We start from the raw sequence: 23,782 nt of genomic DNA on the forward strand, positions 1-23,782 counted from the left end.
TTTAATACAATGAAACATGGTATCTCCTCAACTGAACTCAATGGAACATATAACCCATCTATGATTATAACTTGGAAATGTTGTTTATTAAGTGAAAGGAATTGAATACATTAAATTCTTTACAGGCAATTTTTAAAAATTTCTTTGACATGTACTCCACACTCAGAAATTTTATCCTTTTTTCCCAAAAGGGAGCTAGTGCTATTAAAGGGTATAATGTGGTTTGATTTACTCTGCCCTAATTTAGTATATTAAGCCACATGCACATGCACATATACATACATGCCAGTTTTGCTCTAAAATCTTAAATCATCTATATCTGATGTAGCATCTATTGTCAAAGTGATTTCAACATGGGTTATTCTTCCTGTATCTTCATATACAATATAAATTGTCTAGTTAGTAAGTAAAATGATCATGAAAATAATAGGAAAAAATACCAGTGAATTTTTATGTGCAGAGAAGTTTATTAGAAAGCAGAGACATGACAAAACAAAAGAAATTCACTTGAGGAGAAAATAAAGGGTAAATTGGACCCCCCCACCCCTGATCTCAGGGTGTCAAGTCAGTGCCACTCAGCGGCTGCAGATAATAGCCACCTGGTGGACCACCTGCAGATCATGACCAAAATATCAGGAAGAATGAAACATTGAGAGGACTGAGATAATTTCTTATCTGATGGATTGCAAATTAATTCTTACTTGGTGCTGATATAGAAAGGAAAATATGACAAGGAAGAATTATAAATGAGCCAGAATATGTTCACAGAGTCAGAAGAACAGTGGTGGACCCACTGTAATCATGAGATTCAACTAACTGAGTGATGTCAGCTAGACTCCATGAGTCCTATGGGTCAGCACAAAAAAGGATCTACATATGTGGGACAGAGGTAAGTGGAGAGAGTGGTCACAAGACAGCGGGTTCAGCAGCAAGAGGACGGACAGCACACGGGGCGGGGGCAGGTGGAGATGACACAGGTGGGGCGATAGCAAGTGGTGTGGCAGGAGACCCGGCCACACACTGGGCGCAGGCAGCAGCTGGAGCCACAGCAAGAGGGGCGGCAGCAGCTGGAGATGCGGGAGCAGGTGGGCTGGCAGCACACAGACTGGCAACACCGGGGCCTGCAGCAGCTGGAGATGCAGCAAGCAGGCCTGCAGCAGTTGGACCCACAGCTGGACCCACAGCAGGAGGGGCGGCAGCAGCTAGAGATGCAGCAGGTGGGGCGAGGGCAGGTGGGCTGGCAGCACACAGGCTGGCAGCACTGGGGCCTGCAGCAGCTGGAGATGCAGCAGGTAGGCCTGCAGCAGCTGGAACCACAGCTGGAAACACAGCAGGAGGGGCGGTAGCAGCTAGAGATGCAGCAGGTGGGGCGAGGGCAGGTGGGCTGGCAGCAGACCGGGCGGCAGCAGCTGGACACACCACAGCTGGGGCGGCAGCAGGTGGTCCTGCAGCAGGTGGTCCTGCAGCAGGTGGGGCGGCAGCAGGTCTCCAGGCAGAGACTTCGGCCACAGCTCTGGTCAGAGCAGACGGAGCCACAACAGGAGCTGACCATGGTGTCAGAGGGTGGAGGTTCTAGGTGAGTTTCCAGGAAAGTGAGTTTCTTGAGTATGAGAGTTGCCTTGGTCCCCAGCCCCCTTTATATCCTGCTGAAGAGCTGCTATCATGACATCATTATTTCCTGGTTATTGTTTACCCTCCTAGGAAACTTGATCATTTAATTACATAATTGTGTGTTTCTCAGTTAGTATTCCAAAATGGAGAAAATAACACTATTCCTTTTCCTAGTATGCTCCTGTGTGTCCAATTGAAAGCCCAGTCCCAGTTCTTCCTTAGTGGGTGTCACCTTTGCTCCTGGTGGGTTCAATGTCTTATGAAACATTAGTCATATGACACTAACATTTTTTTTTTTTTTGGAATGTGATATTCTCTCCTATCACTGCTCTTTGAACTTCAGAGAGGAAATGTTTCTTATAAGGCTCATGTGTATTTTGTTGTCAAAGGTGAGGGGAACATGGCTTGTCAGATGAAACACTGAAAAGGAATTAGACAGAAAGATATTTGGGGGGAGGATGTCCCACAAATAATATGGATGAATGTGATCCTACCTGGGCATCTTGGATGAGCAGGAAGATAGTTAGACCACAAGGAAGTTTCAAATTCTGTGTCTGATTTCACTCCACTGTCTCAAGCACTTAGCAATACTCATAGCTTTTAAAGAGAAGAAACACATTTTTGCTGTATGTCTCCCAGGCTAGGCAATCAGAATGAGATGTTGTGATTTATCTTTTAGTTGTCAAGCTTGTATACAGGATATTTTATTATAAAAGCATTCGTTGTATATAAACATGTTTGGAATGATTAAGCCTTCAAAAATATGTATCCAAGATATTCGGTTGGGTAGTAAGAGAACCTGACAGATAACTCCTCATCTGTTTCCTGTAGATACTTGACTAAGACACATGCATAAGAAACAGATTCAGTCAGTTCAGTTCAGTCACTCAGTCATGTCTGACACTTTGCAGCCCCATGGACTGCAGCATGCCAGGCCTCCCTGTCCATCACCAACTCCTGGAGCTTACTCAGACTCATGCCCATTGAGTCGGTGATGCCATCCAACCATCTCATCCTCTGTCATCCCCTTCTTCTCCCGACTTCAATCTTTCCCAGCATCAGGGTCTTTTCAAATGAGTCAGTTCTTCGCATCAGGGGGCCAAAGTATTGGAGTTTCAGCTTCAGCATCAGTGCTTCCAATGAATATTTAGGACTGATTTCCTTTAGGATGGACTGGTTGGATCTCTTTGCTGTCCAAGGGACTCTCAAGAGTCTTCTGCAACACCAGAGTTCAAAAGCATCAATTCTTTGGCACGCAGCAGCTCCAGCAAGTCCGTAAGCCCTGGAGCATTGGCTATGTGGTGCTGGGGTGACTGTGAGGAGATACCCCATATCCAAGGACAGAGAAGCACCTGCAAGATGGTAGCTGATGCTGTAGTGGTGGCTGTGTGGCACTGGAACGACTTTAAGGAGATACCTCAAGTCCAAGGGCAAAGGAAAAGTCCCAGAAAGATGGTAGAAGGGGCAAAATTGCATTTAGAATCACTGTCCATACATGCTAGAGATGCTTAGAAGGCTCAAACATACCTTGTTCACACCAGGACCTAAAGACCCCACAGAGACTGAGACAGAACTGTGTTTGAGTGTCTCCTGAGCAGTTACAGTTCAGCAGTGGACTGCTGAAGGGGCAGGAGCTCTGGGTACAGAAGACCTGGCATAGCCCCCTTGGAGGAAGTATGGCATAGTCTCCTTGGAGGAAGTCGCCATTAACCCCACCACAGAGCCACCAGAACTTACACAAGACTGGGGAAACAGACTCTTGGAGGGCACAAACAAAACCTTGTGTGCACCAGGACCCAGAAGAAACAAGCAGTGATACTACAAGAGACTGACCCAGACTTGCCTGTGAGTGTCCAGGAGTCTCTGGCAGAGGTGTGGGTTGGCGGTGGCCTGCTGCAGACTTGGGGGCATTGAGTGTAACAGTGTGTGCATGGGACCTTTTGAAGGAGGAAGCCATTATCTTCATTACCTCCATCATAGTTTGGCCCCAGGTAAATAGCACAGAGGGAACATAGCCTTGCCAATCAACAGAAAATTGTATGGCTCCACCCATCAGAACAAGACCAGTTTTCCCCTCAGTCAGTCTCTCCCATCAAGAAGCTTCCATAAGCCTCTTATCTTTCTCCATCAGAGGGCACACAGACTGAAAACCAAACACAGAAAACTAACCAATCTCATCACATGGACCACAGCCTTGTCTAACTCAATGAAACTATGAGCCATGCTGTGTAGGGCCACCCAAGACAGACAGGTAATGGTAGAGAGTTCTGACAAATCATGGGCCACTGGAGAAGTGAATGGCAAACTACCTCAGTATTCTTACCTTGAGAACCCCATGAATGGTATGAAAACAAACAGTTTGGCAATAGTTAAAACAAGGGCTTCCCTGATAGCTCAGCTGGAAAAGAATCTGCCTGCAATGTGGGAGACCTGGGTTCAATCCCTGGGTTGGGAAGTTCCCCTGGAGAAGGGAATGGCTACCTATTCCAGTATTCTGACCTGGAGAATTCCATGGACTGTATAGTCCATGGGGTCACAAAGAGCTGGACACGACTGAATGACTTTCATTTTCAAAAGAATGACAGTTATTTAAGTCTTTATTTTTTAATTGGAAGATAATTCCTTTACCAGGTTGTGTAGGTTTCTGCAGTACAACAATGTGATTGACCCATAATTATATATATGTCCCCTCCCTTTGAGCTGCCCTCCTACCCCAATCCCATCCCACCCCTCTAGGTTGTCATAGAGCACTGAACTGAGCTTCCTATGTTATTTTAAATGAAGAACTGAGATCAACATATATAGTATGTGGATAAGTTCCATACATTTTCAATAAAAGGTGAGGAATGATGACATTTATCATTTGTGCAGTACTCACTATTCATTATGCTAAATTCACTAGGCATTGTGCTGTATTCACTAAGCATTGTGCTGAATATCTTATATTTGTTTTGAATCTGTAATGCAGCATATAATATAGAGTGTATTCTTACTACTTCTTTAAGCAATAGGCCAAAGAAGCATAGAAATGTTAAAAGGAAAAAAAGAAAGCTTGTGTGTAAGATTAAACAGAAGTTAAGCTATATTAGGACAACTGAGAAGGGGTGAAAAATAAAGCTTGCAAGCCTTTGCTGAAGCTGCTTCATCTTCCTGGAATGTTTCATCTTTGTCATTATCTTTGCAAACTACTATTCCTCTGTCAAAACCCTAGCTTTCCCCTGAATGCTTCCTACAAATGATTAACTACCCTGTTCAAATACAATTTGTCCCTGCATTGTGCTCCGAATTTTGCATTCTCTGTGATGCAGACACCCTGAGGGCATGAACTATAAAATTTAATTTCGTTACTGGGACAGAGCACATTAGTGACAAATGTTTGTCGAGTGAATGAAGGTTTTTGGATAAATTAAGGGTATGTAATGGTCCTTTAAAAAATATGTCTGTTTTGCCTGGTTGAGAAAAGTGGGAGAAACATTCCAAACAAAGGGATCATAGTTATACTTGAGGAAAACCACATTTGTTTAAGTGGCAAGCAACGTGTAACCTGATGAAACACATTTGAGGAAGTTCAAATTTGATCTATAGAATGAAACTTATTTACAGGTAATCATGGATAAAGATACTGTATTAACACAGAAACAGATATAATAGAAAGGAGGTGAGTACAAATGTTGATACTGGTTCTCTTCACTTCCAGACATCCCAGTTTAGCTCTCTTTTCTGAGAAATAACCACCATCACTGGTTTAATGTCAATCAGCTAAAAATATTTGCTGAACATCTACTGTCTTTGTTTGAATTGCAGCCAAAGTAGATACTGAAACAAAGATGTGAGTGCAAGTAGTTCACCTGGGGCAGCAATTCTCGGAAGTACACGTGAAGAAGTGGGAAAGGAAGACAGGAAAGAAAGAAAAAGCCAAAAGTCTGAGTCAATGATGCAGTTGCCATGGTGGGTAACTGAGGAATGAATCTGGGGCCTACCTGAGGCTGGGAGCTATTAGCTGCCACAGTTATATGCCTAGAAAATCCCACAGAATCAACTGAATATTATTGTTAACAGTGAAGCTGGCTATCTTAGAAAATTGATAGATTTCTTATGCACTTTTATATTTCTTCATAAAATGTAATGGCAAAATGAATTCATAGATCTGAGCAATAAATATAAAAAGATATGTAAACAAATCTGTCAAATAGTACACTTATCTGGTATTGGAGGAATGTATTAACATTGCCTGAAGGCCAAAAAATAATATTTGATTAAACATCAGAAAAAAAATGTACAAAAAAGGTGAGTTTGTGAATAAAGACATAAATGTCATACAAAAGGATTCAATAAGAATGTATATCAATTTGTAAAATTGGTTTTGAATGGGATTGGCAAAGACAAATGATGGGCAACTCACTTATGATCACATTCTTTTGTGTTATTCAATTTTTTTTTGAAAAAAGCATGTGTTTGTGTATAAGTGACATAAAATCCTTAGAAAAGAATAAAAGTACTTCAGATAAAATTCACAGTTCTCTCTACAAATTCAGTTCCATAAGTTTTATATGTTTATGTTTAAGTTTGTACTTATATATTATCGCTCAGTCTTGTCTGACTCTTTGCAACCCCATGGACTGTAGCCTAACAAGCTCCTCCGTCCATGGGATTTTCCAGGCAAGAATATTGGAGTGGGTTGCCATTTACTTCTCCAAGAGATCTTCCCAAACCAGGGATTGAACCCGGGTCTCCTGCATTGTAGACAGATGATTTACCATCTGAGCCACCAGGGAAGTCTTATTATATACTAAAAGATGATGACTACGTTGCAGTCAGTCTTTCCAGCTCTCAAATTAACTGTTGTGAATTACAAATTGCTTTTCGGGACTGTTTGAGTTCCCTAGGAAGAAGACCCAGAGATGAAAATTAGCAAACAGGGTGTTTATTGAGAAGTGATCTTGGGATTAGTACTGCTAGGCGGAAAGGGAAGGAAGTGAGCAGAAGTGGACAGTTGGAGAAATCAGGCTAGGATAGAGTTTCAGTGGACATCTAAGCATGGCACTGGAAAGGTCCCCTTTTACTCTTGGACGTAAAATCAGAGTCACCAGCAATACCAAGAAACTGTCACTAGGTCTGTTTCATTCATTTATATCACCTGCCTGGCACTGAAGGTAGCCCTACTATAAGACAGAATAAACTGAATATTCTGAATAGTAATAATAATAATAATAATAATAAACCAAATCTACTGAAGCTCTGGCTACCAGAATAAAGAAGAACTCCACTGTATGTACAGGGGATTCTATGGTGGCTTAGAAGATAAAGAATCTTCCCACAATGCAGGAGACCTGGGTTTGAACCCTGGGGCAGAAAGATCCCCTGGAGAATGGAATGGCAACCCACTACAGTATTCTTACCTGCAGAATCCGTGGACAGAGGAGCCTCGTGGGATACAATCCACAGGGTCGCATAGAGTTGGACACGGCTGAGTGACTAACATATCAACTGTGTACGTGGACGAAAGACTCATTGTATGTGACCCGAAACAGAAATTAGATAGACTTTACTAACCTATCTATCTGCCGCTTTTGTAGGTGAAAAAACCCTGAAAGGTAGTGTTGTTAAAAATCATGAATTGTGCTCAATCTTTCCAAATCTTTTCTCATGTTATTATCTTCATAGATGCTCTATCACTTCAGTTTCACCTCCTTTCCCCATAAAGACTAGAAAATGATTAATTTATTTTCTAGACGTAACTAGTAGTGATCAGTATCATTTGACCTCTCTTGAAGGTTGATTAATTTGTGCTGTTTGGCAGGTGCAGGCAAAATTCAATTACTTTGGGTTGAAATGTAAATCCTTTTTAAAAAAGAAAGAGACTAACAATCAGATTCAAATTTCAGTGCCAATAGGGAGACATTTATTTAGGTTCATGGAAATAACAAGACATAAGAAAATCTTTACCAAAGAGTACACCAAAAAATCTTCATTGTATTTCCATATCAGAGGTAAAAATCAGTGGACCCACAAGTGATGGAGACAAATTCCTTAAGCATGATTAAGAGATATCCTGAAGAAAAAGGGAGGAGTGTTTAGAAATTGTAATTTCCTGGGAGATTCTGAGTGATCTCATTTGTATGGGAGGGACTGTGGAGAGAAGATAGAACGTGGGCTCATTATGTCTGGTGTTTGCTTATCAATTCAAGGGACCAGTTCTCTTGAATCCTCCACATTTAAAAAAGAAGCTCTGCAACTGTGGGGAGGGAGGAAATGAGGAAGCAGTATGTTCAAAGCAGAGATTCAGCAGCAAGAGGAGGGACAGCACACGGGGCGGGGGCAGGTGGAGATAACACAGGTGGGGCGATAGCAAGTGGTGTGGCAGGAGACCCGGCCACACACTGGGCGCAGGCAGCAGCTGGAGCCACAGCAAGAGGGGCGGCAGCAGCTGGAGATGCGGGAGCAGGTGGGCTGGCAGCACACAGACTGGCAGCACCGGGGCCTGCAGCAGCTGGACCCACAGCTGGAAACACAGCAGGAGGGGCGGCAGCAGCTAGAGATGCAGCAGGTGGGGCGAGAGCAGGTGGGCTGGCAGCACACAGGCTGGCAGCACTGGGGCCTGCAGCAGCTGGAGATGCAGCAGGTAGGCCTGCAGCAGCTGGAACCACAGCTGGAAACACAGCAGGAGGGGCGGTAGCAGCTAGAGATGCAGCAGGTGGGGCGAGGGCAGGTGGGCTGGCAGCAGACCGGGCGGCAGCAGCTGGACACACCACAGCTGGGGCGGCAGCAGGTGGTCCTGCAGCAGGTGGTCCTGCAGCAGCTGGGCTGGCAGCAGGTCTCCAGGCAGAGACTTCGGCCACAGCTCTGGTCAGAGCAGACGGAGCCACAACAGGAGCTGACCATGGTGTCAGAGGGTGGAGGATCTGGGTGAGTTTCCAGGAAAGTGAGTTTCTTGAGTCTGAGAGTCTTCTTGGTCCCCAGCCCCCTTTATATCCTGCTGAAGAGCTGCTACGATTACATCATTTCCTTGTTATTGTTTAACCCCCTAGGAAAATTGATCATTTAATTACATAATTGTGTGTGTCTCATGCAGTAGTCCAAAATGGAGAAAATAATACCTTTCCTTTTCCTGGTAAGTGCCTGTGTGTCCAATTGAAAGCCCTGTCCCAGTTCTTTCTTTTGGGTGTCACCTTTTCTACTGGTTGGTTCATTGTCCTATACAGCTTTTATCATCTGACTCTAGCATCTTTTTTTGGAATGTGGTATTCCCTCCTATCACTGCTCTCTGAAGTTCAGAGAGAAAAATTTCTTATATGGCTCATGTATATTTTGTTGTCAAGGGTGAGGGGAACAAGTGCTGGTCAGGTGAAACACTGGAAAGGAATTAGAAAGAAAGACGTTTGCGGGAGGATGTCCCAGAAATAATATGGATGAATGTGATCCTAAGTGTGCATCTTGGATGGTCAGGAAGATAGGTAGACCACAAGAAAGTTTCACATTCTGTGTCTGATTTCACTCCACTGTCTCAAGCCCTTAGCAGTACTCACAGCTTTTAAATAGAAGAAACACACTTTTGCTGTATGTCTCCCAGGCTAGGCAACCAGAATGGGATGTTTTGATTTATCTTTAAGTTGTCAAACTTGTACACAGGATATTTCATTTTAAAAGCATTCACTGTATATAAACATGTTTGGAATGATTAAACGTTCAAAACTATGGATCCAAGAATTCTGTTGTGTAGTAAGAGAACTTGACAGATAACTCCTCATCCTTTTCCTGTAGATACTTGAATGAGACACATGCATAAGAAACAGCATGACAATAGTTTAAAAAAGGGCTTCCCTGATAAGTCAGCTGGTAAAGGATTTGCCTTCAATGTGGGAGACCTTGGTTCGATCTCTGGGTTGGTAAGATCCCCTGGAGAAGGGAATGGCTACCAATTCCAGTATTCTGACCTGGAGAATTCCATGGACTATATAGTCTCTGGGGTCACAAAGAGCTGGACATGACTGAGCAACTTTCATTTTCAAAAGAATGACAGTTATTTTTTTAAGTCTTTATTTTTTAATTGGAGGATAATTCCTTTACAAGGTTGTGTAGCTTTCTGCAGTACAACAATGTGATTCAGGCATAAGTATATATATGTCCCCTCCCTCTGATCTGCCCTCCACCCCAATCCCATCCCACCCCTCTAGGTTGTCAGAGAACACCGGACTGAGCTTCCTATATTATTTTTAAATGAAGAACTAAAATCAACATATATCCATACCTCTTCAATAAAAGGTGAGGAATAATGATATTTATCATTTGTATTTACTATGCATTATGCTAAATTTACCAGGCATTGTGCTGAGTTCACTGAGCATTGTGCTGAATATCTTATATTTGTTTTGAATCTTTAAAGCAAAATATAGTACAGTGTGTATTATTACTACTTCTTTAAGCAATAGTCCGAAGAAGCATAGAAACGTTAAGAGCAAAAAAAAATTTGTGTAAGATTAAACAGAACTCCTGTACTCTTGCCTGGAAAATCCCATGGATGGAGGAGCCTGGTGGGCTACAGTCCATGTGGTCACTAAGAGTCGGACACGACTTCACTTTTCACTTTCATGCATTGGAGAAGGAAATGGCAACCCACTCCAGTGTTCTTGCCTGGAGAATTCCAGGGACGGGGGAGCCTGGTGGGCTGCCATCTATGGGGTCACACAGAATCGGACACGACTGAAGTGACTTAGCAGTAGCAGTAAGCTGTTTAGGACAGCTGAGGAAGAGGTAAAAAATAAAGCTTGCAAACCTTTTCTGAAGCCATGTCATCTTCCTGGAATGTTTCATCTTTGTCATTACCTTTGCAAACTCCTATTCCTCTCTCAAAACCCCAGGTTTACGCTACTTGCTTCCTCCCAATGATTAACTACCCTGTTCAAATGCAATTTGTCTCTGCATTGTGCTCTGTTTTTTTGCACTCTGATGCACCACAGTTACTTTCTGTCATTCCACTATTGTTATGCAGACACCCTGAAGGCATGAACTATAAATTTTATTTTTGTTACTGGGACAGAGCACATGAGTGACAAATGTTTGTCGAGTGAATGAAGGCTTTTGGATGACTTACAGGTATATAATGGTCCTTTAAAAAATATGTCTTTTTTCCTGGTAGAGAAAAGTGGGAGAAACATTCCATCAATGGGGTCATGGTTACACCTGAGGAAAACCACATTTGTTTATGTGGCAAGCCACATGTCACCTGATAAAACACACTTGTGGAAGTTCAACTTTGATCCGTAGAATCGTACATACTTATAGGACACCATGGATACATATACTGCATTAACAAAGAAACAGATATGATAGAAAGGAGGAGAACACAAGTGTTGACACTGGTTCTCTTCACTTGCAGACATCCCAATTTAGCTCTCTTTTGGGAGAACTAACCACCACCACTGGTTTAGTATCAATCAACAAAAAATATTTGCTGAACGTCTATTGTCTTTGTTTCAATTGCACCCAAAATAGATATTGAAACATAAATGTGAGTGCAAGTAGTTCACTTGGCGGAGGCGGGGGGAAGAGGTGGATTCTGGGATGTACACATGAGGAAATGAGAAAGCAAGGCAGGAACGAAAGAAAAACCCGTAAGTCTGGGTTAATAATGAGGTTGCCACTGTGGGTAACTGAGGAATGTATCCGGGGACATACCTGAGGCTGGGGGCTATTCACCACCATGATTATACGTCTAGAAAATCCCAAAGAATCACCTGAATATTATTGTTAACAGTGAAGTTGACTGGCTTAGAACACTGATAGATTTCTTATGCACTTAGCAATATTTCTTCATAAAATCTAACAGGAAACATGTATTCACAGTTCTCAACAATAAATATAAAAAATATGTAAACAAATCTGTCAAATGATATACTTACCAGGTATTGGAGGAATGTATTAACATTGCCTGAAGGCTAAAAAATAATATTTGAATAAATATCAGAACAAAAAAAATGTACAAGTAAAGCTGGGTTTCTGAATAAAGACATAAATGTCATACAAAAGCGTTCAATAAGAATGTATCTCCATTTGTAAAAATTGGTTTTGAGTGGTATTGGCAAAGACAAATGATGGGTAACTATTTTGATCACTCTTTTGTGTTATTCAAAATTTTTATTTTATTATTTTTTTTAATTTAAATTTATTTATTTTAATTGGAGACTAATTACAATATTGTATTGGTTTTGCCATACATGATCAACATGAATCTGCCATGAGTGTACACGTGTTCCCCATCCTGAACCAAACCATCACTCTGGGTCATCCCAGTGCACCAGCCCCAAGCATCCTGTATCCTGCATTGAACCTGGACTGGCGATTCATATCTTATATGATATTATACATGTTTCAATGCCATTCTCCAAAATCATCCCACCCTCTCCCTCTCCTTACTGTCTCAAATGTCATACAAAAAGATTCAATAAGAATGTATCTCCATTTGTAAAAATTGGTTTTGAATGGGATTGGCAAAGACAAATGATGGGCAACTATTTTGATCATTCTTTTGTGTTATTCAAAATTTTAAAAAAAAGCATGTGTGTGTATAGGTGACATAAAATCCTTATAAAAAAATAAAAGTACTTTAAATAAAATTCACAGTTCTCTCTACAGATTCATTTCCATAAGTTTTCTTGGATTATGATTAAGCTTCTACTTACTATACACTAAAAGATGAAAACTACATTTCAGGCAGTCTTTCCAGCTCTCAGATTAACTGTTGTGAATTACAAATTGCTTTTCGGGACTGTTTGAGTTCCCTAGGAAGCAGACACAGAGGTGAAAATTAGCAAACAGAGTATTTATCGAGAAGTGCTCTTGGGACTAGTAGTTCTAGGAGGAAAGAGATGGGAAGTGAGCAGAAGTGGACAGTTGGAGAAATCAAGCTGGGATAGAGTTTCAGTGGACATCTAAGCATGGTACTGGAAAGGTCCCTTTTTTTGTCTTGGACATAAAATCACAGTCACCAGCAATACCAAGGAACTGTCACCAGGTCTGTTTCATTCATTTATATCACCTGCCTGGCACTGAAGGTAGCCCTACTGTAAGTCAGAATAAACTGAATATTCTGAATAGTAATAATAATAATAAACCAAATCTACTGAAGCTCTGGCTACCAGAATAAAGCAGAATTCCACTGTATACCTGTAGGGGCTTCCATGTTGGCTCATAAGATAAAGAATCTGCCCGCAATGCAAGAGACATGGGTTTGATCCCTGGGGCAGAAAGATCCCCAGAGGAATGGAATGGCAACCCACTACAGTATTCTTGCCTGCAGAATTTCATGGACAGAGGAGCCTGCTGAGCTACAATCCACGGGGTCGCATAGAGTTGGACCCAGCTGAGTGACTAACATTTTCACTGTATATGTGGACGAAGGTCTCACTGTATGTGACTCAAAGTAGAAAATACATAGACTTTACTAATCTATCTATCTGCCGCTTTTGTAGGTGAAAAAACCCTGAAAGGTGGTGTTGTTAAAAATCATGAATTGTGCTCAATCTTTCCAAATCTTTTCTCATGTTATTATCTTCATAGATGCTCTATCACTTCAGTTTCACCTCCTTTCCCCATAAAGACTAGAAAATGATTAATTTATTTTCTAGACGTAACTAGTAGTGATCAGTATCATTTGACCTCTCTTGAAGGTTGATTAATTTGTGCTGTTTGGCAGGTGCAGGCAAAATTCAATTACTTTGGGTTGAAATGTAAATCCTTTTTAAAAAAGAAAGAGACTAACAATCAGATTCAAATTTCAGTGCCAATAGGGAGACATTTATTTAGGTTCATGGAAATAACAAGACATAAGAAAATCTTTACCAAAGAGTACACCAAAAAATCTTCATTGTATTTCCATATCAGAGGTAAAAATCAGTGGACCCACAAGTGATGGAGACAAATTCCTTAAGCATGATTAAGAGATATCCTGAAGAAAAAGGGAGGAGTGTTTAGAAATTGTAATTTCCTGGGAGATTCTGAGTGATCTCATTTGTATGGGAGGGACTGTGGAGAGAAGATAGAACATGGGCTCATTATGTCTGGTGTTTGCTTATCAATTCAAGGGACCAGTTCTCTTGAATCCTCCACATTTAAAAAAGAAGCTCTGCAACTGTGGGGAGGGAGGAAATGAGGAAGCAGTATGTTCAAAGCAGAGATTCAGCAGCAAGAGGAGGGACAGCACACGGGGCGGGGGCAGGTGGAGATAACACAGGTGGGGCGATAGCAAGTGGTGTGGCAGGAGACCCGGCCACACACTGGGCGCAGGCAGCAGCTGGAGCCACAGCAAGAGGGGCGGCAGCAGCTGGAGATGCGGGAGCAGGTGGGCTGGCAGCACACAGACTGGCAGCACCGGGGCCTGCAGCAGCTGGAGATGCAGCAGGTAGGCCTGCAGCAGCTGGAACCGCAGCTGGACCCACAGCAGGAGGGGCGGCAGCAGCTAGAGATGCAGCAGGCGGGGCGAGAGCAGGTGGGCTGGCAGCACACAGGCTGGCAGCACTGGGGCCTGCAGCAGGTGGAACCACAGCTGGAAACACAGCAGGAGGGGCGGTAGCAGCTAGAGATGCAGCAGGTGGGGCGAGGGCAGGTGGGCTGGCAGCAGACCGGGCGGCAGCAGCTGGACACACCACAGCTGGGGCGGCAGCAGGTGGTCCTGCAGCAGGTGGTCCTGCAGCAGGTGGGGCGGCAGCAGGTCTCCAGGCAGAGACTTCGGCCACAGCTCTGGTCAGAGCAGACGGAGCCACAACAGGAGCTGACCATGGTGTTAGAGGGTGGAAGTTCTGGGTGAGTTTCCAGGAAAGTGAGTTTCTTGAGTCTGAGAGTCTTCTCGGTCCCCAGCCCCCTTTATATCCTGCTGAAGAGCTGCTCTCATGACATCATTATTTCCTTGTTATTGTTTACCCTCTTAGGAAAATTGATCATTTAATTACATAATTGTGTGTTTCTTATCCAGTATTCGAAAATGGAAAAAATAATACCATTCCTTTTCCTGGTAAGCACCTGTGTATCCAATTGAAAGCCCTGTCCTAGCCTTCCCTAGTGGGTGTCACCTTTATTCCTGGTTGGTTCAATGCTTAGAAAGCATTAGTCGTATGACTCTCTAACACTTTTTTTTTAAATGTGATCTTCTCTCCTATCACTGCTCTCTGAACTTCAGAGAGAAAAAATTTCTTATATGACTCATGCATATTTTGTTGTCAAGGCTGTGGGGAATAAGTGCTGGTGAGGTTAAACATGAAAAGGAATTAGAAAGAAAGATGTTTGGGGGGAGGGTGTTCCACATATTATATGAATGAATGTGATCCTATGTGGGCATCTTGGATGGTGAGGAAGATAGTTACACTACAAGGAAGTTTCAAATTCTGTGTCTGATTTCATTCCACTGTCTCAAGCACTGCTAGCAGTACTCACAGCTTTTAAATAGAAGAAACACATTTTTGCTGTATGTCTCTCAGGCTAGGCAACCAGAAGGGGATATTTTGGTTTATCTTTTAGTTGTCAGACTTGTATACAGGATATTTCATTACAAAAGCATTCATTATATATAAACATGTTTGGAATTATTAAGTCTTCAATAATACGGATCCAAGACATTCTGTTGGGTAGTAAGAGAACTTGACAGATAACTCCTCATCTTTTTCCTGTATATGCTTGAATGAGACATATGCATAAGAAAGAGTTTGGCAATAGTTAAAAGAAGGGCTTTCTAATAGCTCAGCTGGGAAAAAATCCGCCTGCAATGTGGGAGACCTGGGTTCGATCCCTGGGTTGGGAAAATCCCCTGGAGAAGCGAACAACTACCCATTCCTGTATTCTGGCCAGGATAATTCCATGCACTGTATAGTCCATGGGGTTACAAAGAGCTGGACATGACTGAGTGACTTTCATTTTCAAAAGAATGACAGTTATTTTTTTAAGTCTTTATTTTTTTAATTGGAGGATAATTCCTTTACAAGGTTTTGTAGCTTTCTGCAGTACAACAATGTGATTCAGCCATAAGTATATATATATATCCCCTCCCTCTGATCTGCCCTCCCACTCCAATCACATCCCACCCCTCTAGGTTGTGATAGAGCATAGGACTGAGCTTCCTATGTTATTTTTAACTGAAGAACTAAAATTGACATATATAGTACATGGAAAAGTTCCACACATCTTCAATAAAAGGTGAAGAATAATAATATTTATCATCTGTAGAATATTTACTATTCATTATGCTAAACTCACTAGACTCTGTGCTGAGTTCACTGAGCATTGTGCTGAATACCTTATATTTGTTTTGAATCTGTAATGCTGCATATAATATAATGTGTTTTCTTACTACTTCTTTAAGCAACAGGCCAAAGAAGCATAGAAACGTTAAAAGGAAAAGAAAAAAAAAAAAAACTTCTGTAAGATTAAACAGAAGTTAAGCTGTTTTAGGACAGCTGAAGAAGGGGTGAAAAATAAAGCTTGCAACCCTTTGCTGAAGCTGCTTCATTCCATGTTTCATCTTTATCGTTATCTCTGCAAACTCCTATTCCTCTCTCAAAACCCAGGTTTCCCCTGTATGCTTCCTCCAAATGATTACCTACCCTGTTCAAATATAATTTGTCACAGCATTGTGCTCTGAATTTAGCACTCTCTGCAATGCAGACACCCTGAGGGCATGAACTATAAAATTTAATTTTGTTCCTGGGACAGAGCATATTAGTGACAAATGTTTGTCGAGTGAATGAAGGCTTTTGGATAAATTAAGGGTATGTAATGGTCCTTTAAAAAATATGTCTGTTTTGCCTGGTTGAGAAAAGTGGGAGAAACATTCCAAACAAAGGGATCATGGTTATACTTGAGGAAAACCACATTTGTTTAAGTGGCAAGCAACGTGTCATCTGATAAAACACATTTGTGGAAGTTCAAATTTGATGCACAGAATCCAACTTACTTATAGGACACCATACATACATATACTGTATTAACACAGAAGCAGATATGATAGAAAGGAGGTGAATACATATGTTGACACTGGTTCTCTTCACTTCTGGACATTCCAATTTAGCTCTCTTTTGTGAGAATTAGCGACCATCCCTGGTTTAAAAGTATATATTGAGACAAAGATGTGAGTGCAAGTAGTTTACTTTGGGGGGCGATTCTGGGAAGTACACCTGAGGAAGTGGGAAAGCAAGACAGGAATGAAAGGAAAGCCCATACGTCTATAATAATGCGGTTACACTGTGGGTAACTGCGGAATGAATCTGGCGACCTACCTGAGGCTGGGGGCTATTAGCCGCCATGACTGTGTGTCTAGAAAATCCCACAGAATCAACTGAATATTATTGTCAGCAGTGAAGTTGGCTGATATAGAAAACTGATGGATTTCCTATGCATTTAGCACGATTTCTTCATAAAATATAATGGGAAAATGAATTCACAGATCTGTGCTAAAATATAAAAATATGTAAACAAATCTGTAAAATAATACACTTACCTGGTATTGGAGGAATGTATTAACATTTCCTGAAGGCCAAAAAATAATATTTGAGTAAACATCAGAACAAAAAAATGTACAGCTAAAGCTGGGTTAGTGAATAAAGACATAAATGTCATACACATGCATTCAATAAGAATGTATCTCCATTTGTAAAACTAGGTTTTGAATGGGATTGCCAAAGCCTAATGATAGGAAACTAAATTTTGATCACATTCTTCTGTGCTATTTAAATTTTTTAAAAAGCCATGTGTTTATGTATAAGTGACATAAGACCTTTAGAAAAGAATATATGTAATTTAGATAAAATTCACAGTTCTCGCTACAGATTCAGTTTCATAAGCTTTCTATATTTATGTTTAAGCTCGTACATATTATATACTAAAAGATGAAAACTACATTTCAGGCAGTCTTTCCAGCTCTCAGATTAATTATTATGAATTACCAATTGCTTTGGGGGACTGTTTGAGTTCCCTAGGAAGCAGACCCAGAGATTGAAATATGTAAACAGGATATTTATTGAGAAGTGCTTGTGAGATTAGCAGTTGTAGAAGGAAAGAGAAGGGAAGTGAGCAGAAGTGGACAGTTGGAGAAATCAGTCTAAGAAAAAGTTTCAGTGGACATCTAAGCATGGCACTAGAAAGTTCCCTTTTTTCTCTTGAACATAAAATCACACATTCCAGCAATACCTAGGAACTGTCATAAAGTCTGTTTCAATCATTTATATTACCTTCCGGGCACTGAAAGTAGCCCCTCTATAAAGCAGAATAAACGGAATAGTCTGAATAATAATAATAAATCAAATCTATTGAAGCTCTGGCTACAAAAATAAAGCAGAACTCCACTGTATATGTAGGGGCTTCCACTGTGGCTCAGAAGATAAAGAATCTGTTGGCAATGCAGGAGACCTGGGTTCGACCCCTCGGGCAGGAAGATCCCCTGGAGAACAGAATGGCAATCTACTCCAGTATTCTTGCCTGCAGAATTTCATGGACAGAGGACCTGCTGGGCTACAATCCACGGGGTCACATAGAGCTGGACCCGGCTGAGTGACTAGCATTTTCACTGTGTATGTGGACGAAGCACTCGTGGCATGTGACCCAAAGCAGAAAATACATCTATCCGTTGCTTTAATAAGTGCAAAAAACCCTGAAAGGTGGTGGTGTTAAAACTCATGAATTGTGTTCAATCTTTCCAAAACTTTCCTCCTGTTATTATATTCATAGATGCTTTATCACTACAGTTTCACCCTTTTGCCCCATAAAGACTAGAAAGTGATTATTTATCTATTTTCTGAACATAACTAATAGTGACCAGTGTTATTTGACCTCTCTTGAAGGTTGATTAATTTGTGCTGTTTGGCAGTGCAGGCAAATACAATTACTTTGGAATGAAATGTAAATACTTTAAAAAAAGAAAGAGAGTAACAATCAAATTCAATTTTCAGTGTCACTAGGAGGACGTTTATTTAGGTTCATGGAAATAACAAGACATAAGAAAATCTTTAACAGAGAGTACACCAAAAAACCTTCATTGGATTTCCCTGTCAGAGAGATAAAAATCAGTGGCCCCACAAGTGATGGAGACAATTCCTAAGGCATGAAAAACATATGTCCTAAAAAAATAGGGAAGAGTGTTGGGAGAATGTAATTTCCTTGAACATTCTGAGTGTTCTTACTTAGAAGGGAGGGAGTTTGGACAGAAGTTAGAATGTGGGCTCAGTATGTCTGGTGTTTGTTTATGAAATTCAAGGGACCAGTTCTCTTGACTCCTCCACATTTTAAAAAGAATCTCTGCACTTGTGGGGAGGGAGGAAATGAGGAAGCAGTATGCTCAAAGCAGAGATTCAGCAGCAAGAGGAGGGACAGCACACGGGGCGGGGGCAGGTGGAGATGACACAGGTGGGGCGATAGCAAGTGGTGTGGCAGGAGACCCGGCCACACACTGGGCGCAGGCAGCAGCTGGAGCCACAGCAAGAGGGGCGGCAGCAGCTGGAGATGTGGGAGCAGGTGGGCTGGCAGCACACAGACTGGCAGCACCGGGGCCTGCAGCAGCTGGAGATGCAGCAAGCAGGCCTGCAGCAGCTGGACCCACAGCTGGAAACACAGCAGGAGGGGCGGCAGCAGCTAGAGATGCAGCAGGCGGGGCGAGAGCAGGTGGGCTGGCAGCACACAGGCTGGCAGCACTGGGGCCTGCAGCAGCTGGAGATGCAGCAGGTAGGCCTGCAGGAGCTGGAACCACAGCTGGAAACACAGCAGGAGGGGCGGTAGCAGCTAGAGATGCAGCAGGTGGGGCGAGGGCAGGTGGGCTGGCAGCAGACAGGGCGGCAGCAGCTGGACACACCACAGCTGGGGCGGCAGCAGGTGGTCCTGCAGCAGGTGGTCTGGCAGCAGCTGGGCTGGCAGCAGGTCTCCTGGCAGAGACTTCGGCCACAGCTCTGGTCAGAGCAGACGGAGCCACAACAGGAGCTGACCATGGTGTCAGAGGGTGGAGGATCTGGGTGAGTTTCCAGGAAAGTGAGCTTCTTGAGTCTGAGAGTCTTCTTGGTCCCCAGCCCCCTTTATATCCTGCTGAAGAGCTGCTACCATTACATCATTTCCTTGTTATTGTTTAACCCCCTAGGAAAATTGATCATTTAATTACATAATTGTGTGTGTCTCATGCAGTAGTCCAAAATGGAGAAAATAATACCTTTCCTTTTCCTGGTAAGTGCCTGTGTGTCCAATTGAAAGCCCTGTCCCAGTTCTTTCTTTTGGGTGTCACCTTTTCTACTGGTTGGTTCATTGTCCTATACAGCTTTTATCATCTGACTCTAGCATCTTTTTTTGGAATGTGATATTCCCTCCTATCACTGCTCTCTGAACTTCAGAGAGAAAAATTTCTTATATGGCTCATGTATATTTTGTTGTCAAGGGTGAGGGGAACAAGTGCTGGTCAGGTGAAACACTGGAAAGGAATTAGAAAGAAAGATGTTTGGGGGAGGATGTCCCAGAAATAATATGGATGAATGTGATCTTAAGTGTGCATCTTGGATGGTCAGGAAGATAGGTAGACTACAAGGAATTTTCAAATTCTGTGTCTGATTTCACACCATCTCAAGCCCTTAGCAGTACTCACAGCTTTTAAATAGAAGAAACACATTTTTGCTGTATGCCTCCCAGGCTAAGCAACTAGAATGGGCTGTTTTGATTTATCTTTTAGTTGTCAGACATGTACACAGATATTTCATTATAAAAGCATTCATTAATTACAAAGAAGTTTGGCATTATTAAGCCTTCAAAAATATGGATCCAAGAATTCTGTTGGGTAGTAAGAGAACTTGACAGATAACTCCTCATCTTTTTCCTGTTGATGCTTGTATGAAACACATCCATAAGAAACAGTTTGGCAGTAGTTAAATGAAGGGCTTTCCTGATAGCTCAGCTGGAAAAGAATCCACCTGCAATGTGGGAGATCTGGGTTCAACCCTGGGTTGGGAAGATCCCCTGGAGAAGGGAAAGGACCCCCATTCCAGTATTCTGACCTGGAGAATTCCATGGACTGGGTAGTCCATTGGGTTGCAAAGACCTGGACTCGAGTGAGCGACTTTCATTTTCAAAAGAATGACAGTTATTTTTTTAAGTCTTTATTTTTTAAATGGAGGATAATTCCTTTATAATATTGAGTAGGTTTCTGCAGTACAACAATGTGATTCAGCCATAAGTATATATATATGTCCCCTCCATCAGAGCCGCCCTCAAACCGCAATCCCATCCCACCCGCTAGGTTGTCATAGAGCACCGGACTGAGCTTCCTATGTTATTTTTAAATGAAGAACTAAAATCAACATATATAGTAAGTGGATAAGTTTCATATATCTTCAATAAGGTGAGGAATAATATCTATCATTTGTAGAGTATTTACTATGCATTATGCTAAATTTCTTGAAGAGAAATTTTTTTTCTTCAAGAAAATTAGAGATACCAGTGGAACATTTCATGCAAAGATGGGCTCGATATAGGACAGAAATGGACCTAACAGAAGCAGAAGATATTAAGAAGAGGTGGCAAGAATACACAGAAGAACTGTACAAAAAAAATCTTTACCACCAAGATAATCACGATGGTATGATCACTAACCTAGAGCCAGACAACCTGGAATGTGAAGTCAAGTGGGCCTTAGAAAGCATCACTACGAACAAAGCTAGTGCAGGTGATGGAATTCCAGTTGAGCTATTTAAAATCCTGAAAGATGATGCTGTGAAAGTGCTGCACTCAATATGCCAGCAAATTTGGAAAACTCAGCAGTTGCCACAGGACTGGAAAAGGTCGGTGTTCATTCCAATCCCAAAGAAGGGCAATGCCAAAGAATGCTCAAACTACTGCACAATTGCACTCATCTCACATGCTAGTAAAGTAATGCTCAGAATTCTCCAAGCCAGGCTTCAACAATACGTGAACCGTGAACTTCAGATGTTCAAGCTGGTTTTAGAAAAGGCAGAGGAACCAGAGATCAAATTGCCAACATCCACTGGATCATTGAAAAAGCAAGAGAGTTCCAGAAAAACGTCTATTTCTGCTTTATTGACTATGCCAAAGCCTTTGACTGTGTGGATCACAATAAACTGTGGAAAATTCTGAAAGAGATGGGAATGCCAGACCACCTGACCTGCCTCTTGAGAAACCTATATGCAGGTTAGAACTGGACAACAACAGTTAGAACTGGACATGGAACAACAGACTGGTTCCAGATAGGAAAAGGAGTACGTCAAGGCTGTATATTGTCACCCTGTTTATTTAACTTCTATGCAGAGTAGTACATCATGAGAAACGCTGGGCTGGAAGAAGCACAAGCTGGAATCAAGATTGCCAGGAGAAATAGCGATAACCTCAGATATGCAGATGACACCACCCTTACGGCAGAAAGTGAAGAGGAACTAAAAAGCCTCTTGATGAAAGTGAAAGTGGAGAGTGAAAAAGTTGGCTTAAAGCTCGACATTCAGAAAATGAAAATCATGGCATCTGGTCCCATCACTTCATGGGAAATAGATGGGGAAACAGTGGAAACAGTGTCAGACTTTATTTTTTTGGGCTCCAAAATCACTGCAGATGGTGACTGCAGCCATGAAATTAAAAGACTTTTACTCTTTGGAAGAAAAGTTATGACCAACCTAGATAGCATATTGAAAAGCAGAGACGTTACTTTGCCCACAAAGGTCAGTCTAGTCAAGGCTATGGTTTTTCCAGTGGTCATGTATGGATGTGAGAGTTGGACTGTGAAGAAAGCTGAGCACCAAAGAATTGATGCTTTTGAACTGTGGTGTTGGAGAAGACTCTTGAGAGTCCCTTGGACTGCAAGGAGATCCAACCAGTCCATTCTGAAGCAGATCAGCCCTGGGTATTCTTTGGAGGGACTGATGCTGAAGCTGAAACTCCAGTACTCTGGCCACCTCATGCGAAGAGTTGAGTCATTGGAAAAGACTCTGATACTGGGAGGGATTGGGGGCAGGAGGAAAAGGGGACGACAGAGGATGAGATGGCTGGATGGCATCACCGACTCGATGGACGTGAGTTTGAATGAACTCCGGGAGTTGGTGATGGACAGGGAGGCCTGGCGTGCTGCGATTCATGGGGTCGCAGAGTCGGACACGACTGAGCGACTGAACTGAACTGAACTGAACTGATGCTAAATTTACCAGGCATTGTGCTGAGCTCACTGAGCATTGTGCTGAATATCTTATATTTGTTTTGAATCTTTACTACAGCATATAATGTAGTGTATATTCTTACTCCTTCTTTAAGCAATAGTCCAAAGAAGCATAGAAACATTAAGAGGACCAAAAAAAAAAAAAAAAAAATCTGTAAGATTAAACAGAAGTTAAGCTGTTTTAGGACAGCTGAGGAAGAGGTGGAAAATAAAGCTTGAAAGCCTTTGCTGAAGCCATTTCATCTTCTTGGAATGTTTTATAATTGTGGTTATCTTTGCAAACTACTATTTCTCTGTCCATACCCCAGGTTTCCGTGAATGCTTCCTCCCAATGATTAACTACCCTGTTCAAATACAATTTGTCCCTGCACTGTGCTCCGAATTTTGCACTCTCTGCTGTCCCACAGTTACTTTCTGTCATTCCACTACTGCTATGCAGACACCCTGAAGGCATGAACTATAAAATTTAATTTGGTTACTGGGATACAGCATGTTAGCGACAAATGTTTGTCAAGTAAATGAAGGCTTTTGGATGACTTACGGGTAGATAATGGAACTTTAAAAATTATTACTCATTTGCCTGGTAGTGAAAAGTGGGAGAAACATTCCAAACAAAGGGGTCATGGTTACACTTGAGGAAAACCACATTTGTTTATGTGGCAAACAGCGAGTCACCTGATAAAACACATTTGTGGAAGTTCAACTTTGATCCATAAAATGGAACTTACTTGTAGGATACCATGGATACATATACTGTATTAACACAGAAACAGATATGATAGAAAGGAGGTGAACACAAATGCTGAAACTAGTTCTCTTCACTTCCAGACAGCCCAGTTTAGCTCTCTTTTTTGAGAAGTCACCACCACCACTGGTTTAATATCAATCAACAAAAAAATTTGCTGAACATCCATTGTCTCTGTTTCAATTGCACCCAAAATAGATATTGAAACACAAATGTGAGTGCAAGTAGTTCACTCGGGGGGTGGGGGTTGGGGATTCTGG

General features: G+C 42.0%; 4 protein-coding genes across 11 annotated transcripts; all 4 read right to left on the reverse strand.

Annotated features, from left to right (window-relative positions):
* Positions 1-922: 922 nt before the first annotated feature.
* LOC109573289 (keratin-associated protein 4-7-like) lies at positions 923-1,552 on the reverse strand. 3 transcript variants are annotated; one of them, XM_070774419.1, is made up of 2 exons: positions 1,416-1,552; positions 923-1,298 (listed from the first exon to the last, which is right to left on the reverse strand). In XM_070774419.1, the coding sequence occupies exons 1-2, from the start codon at positions 1,550-1,552 to the stop codon at positions 923-925; spliced, it is 513 nt and encodes a 170-aa protein (XP_070630520.1). The 3 variants fall into 3 exon arrangements, with proteins under 3 accessions (XP_070630520.1, XP_070630519.1, XP_019836012.2); XM_070774418.1 differs by having other exon boundaries at positions 1,386-1,552; XM_019980453.2 differs by having other exon boundaries at positions 923-1,552.
* A 6,012-nt stretch (positions 1,553-7,564) lies between these two features.
* On the reverse strand, positions 7,565-8,493 carry LOC109573457 (keratin-associated protein 4-7-like). 3 transcript variants are annotated; one of them, XM_019980689.2, is made up of 2 exons: positions 8,357-8,493; positions 7,565-8,260 (listed from the first exon to the last, which is right to left on the reverse strand). In XM_019980689.2, exons 1-2 carry the CDS (start codon positions 8,491-8,493, stop codon positions 7,894-7,896), a joined length of 504 nt encoding a protein of 167 aa, XP_019836248.2. In that variant the 3' UTR covers positions 7,565-7,893. The 3 variants fall into 3 exon arrangements, with proteins under 3 accessions (XP_019836248.2, XP_070630521.1, XP_019836247.2); XM_070774420.1 differs by having other exon boundaries at positions 7,565-8,239; positions 8,327-8,493; XM_019980688.2 differs by having other exon boundaries at positions 7,565-8,493.
* A 4,905-nt stretch (positions 8,494-13,398) lies between these two features.
* LOC109573473 (keratin-associated protein 4-7-like) lies at positions 13,399-14,385 on the reverse strand. Of its 2 annotated transcripts, XM_019980705.2 has the most exons (2): positions 14,249-14,385; positions 13,399-14,152 (listed from the first exon to the last, which is right to left on the reverse strand). In XM_019980705.2, the coding sequence occupies exons 1-2, from the start codon at positions 14,383-14,385 to the stop codon at positions 13,786-13,788; spliced, it is 504 nt and encodes a 167-aa protein (XP_019836264.2). In that variant the 3' UTR covers positions 13,399-13,785. The 2 variants fall into 2 exon arrangements, with proteins under 2 accessions (XP_019836264.2, XP_019836263.2); XM_019980704.2 differs by having other exon boundaries at positions 13,399-14,385.
* A 4,553-nt stretch (positions 14,386-18,938) lies between these two features.
* LOC109573472 (keratin-associated protein 4-7-like) lies at positions 18,939-19,568 on the reverse strand. 3 transcript variants are annotated; one of them, XM_019980703.2, is made up of 2 exons: positions 19,432-19,568; positions 18,939-19,314 (listed from the first exon to the last, which is right to left on the reverse strand). In XM_019980703.2, exons 1-2 carry the CDS (start codon positions 19,566-19,568, stop codon positions 18,939-18,941), a joined length of 513 nt encoding a protein of 170 aa, XP_019836262.1. The 3 variants fall into 3 exon arrangements, with proteins under 3 accessions (XP_019836262.1, XP_070630522.1, XP_019836261.2); XM_070774421.1 differs by having other exon boundaries at positions 19,402-19,568; XM_019980702.2 differs by having other exon boundaries at positions 18,939-19,568.
* Positions 19,569-23,782: the final 4,214 nt, after the last annotated feature.

Source organism: Bos indicus, chromosome 19, assembly GCF_029378745.1.
Source record: "Bos indicus isolate NIAB-ARS_2022 breed Sahiwal x Tharparkar chromosome 19, NIAB-ARS_B.indTharparkar_mat_pri_1.0, whole genome shotgun sequence".
Taxonomy (NCBI): Eukaryota; Metazoa; Chordata; class Mammalia; order Artiodactyla; family Bovidae; genus Bos; species Bos indicus.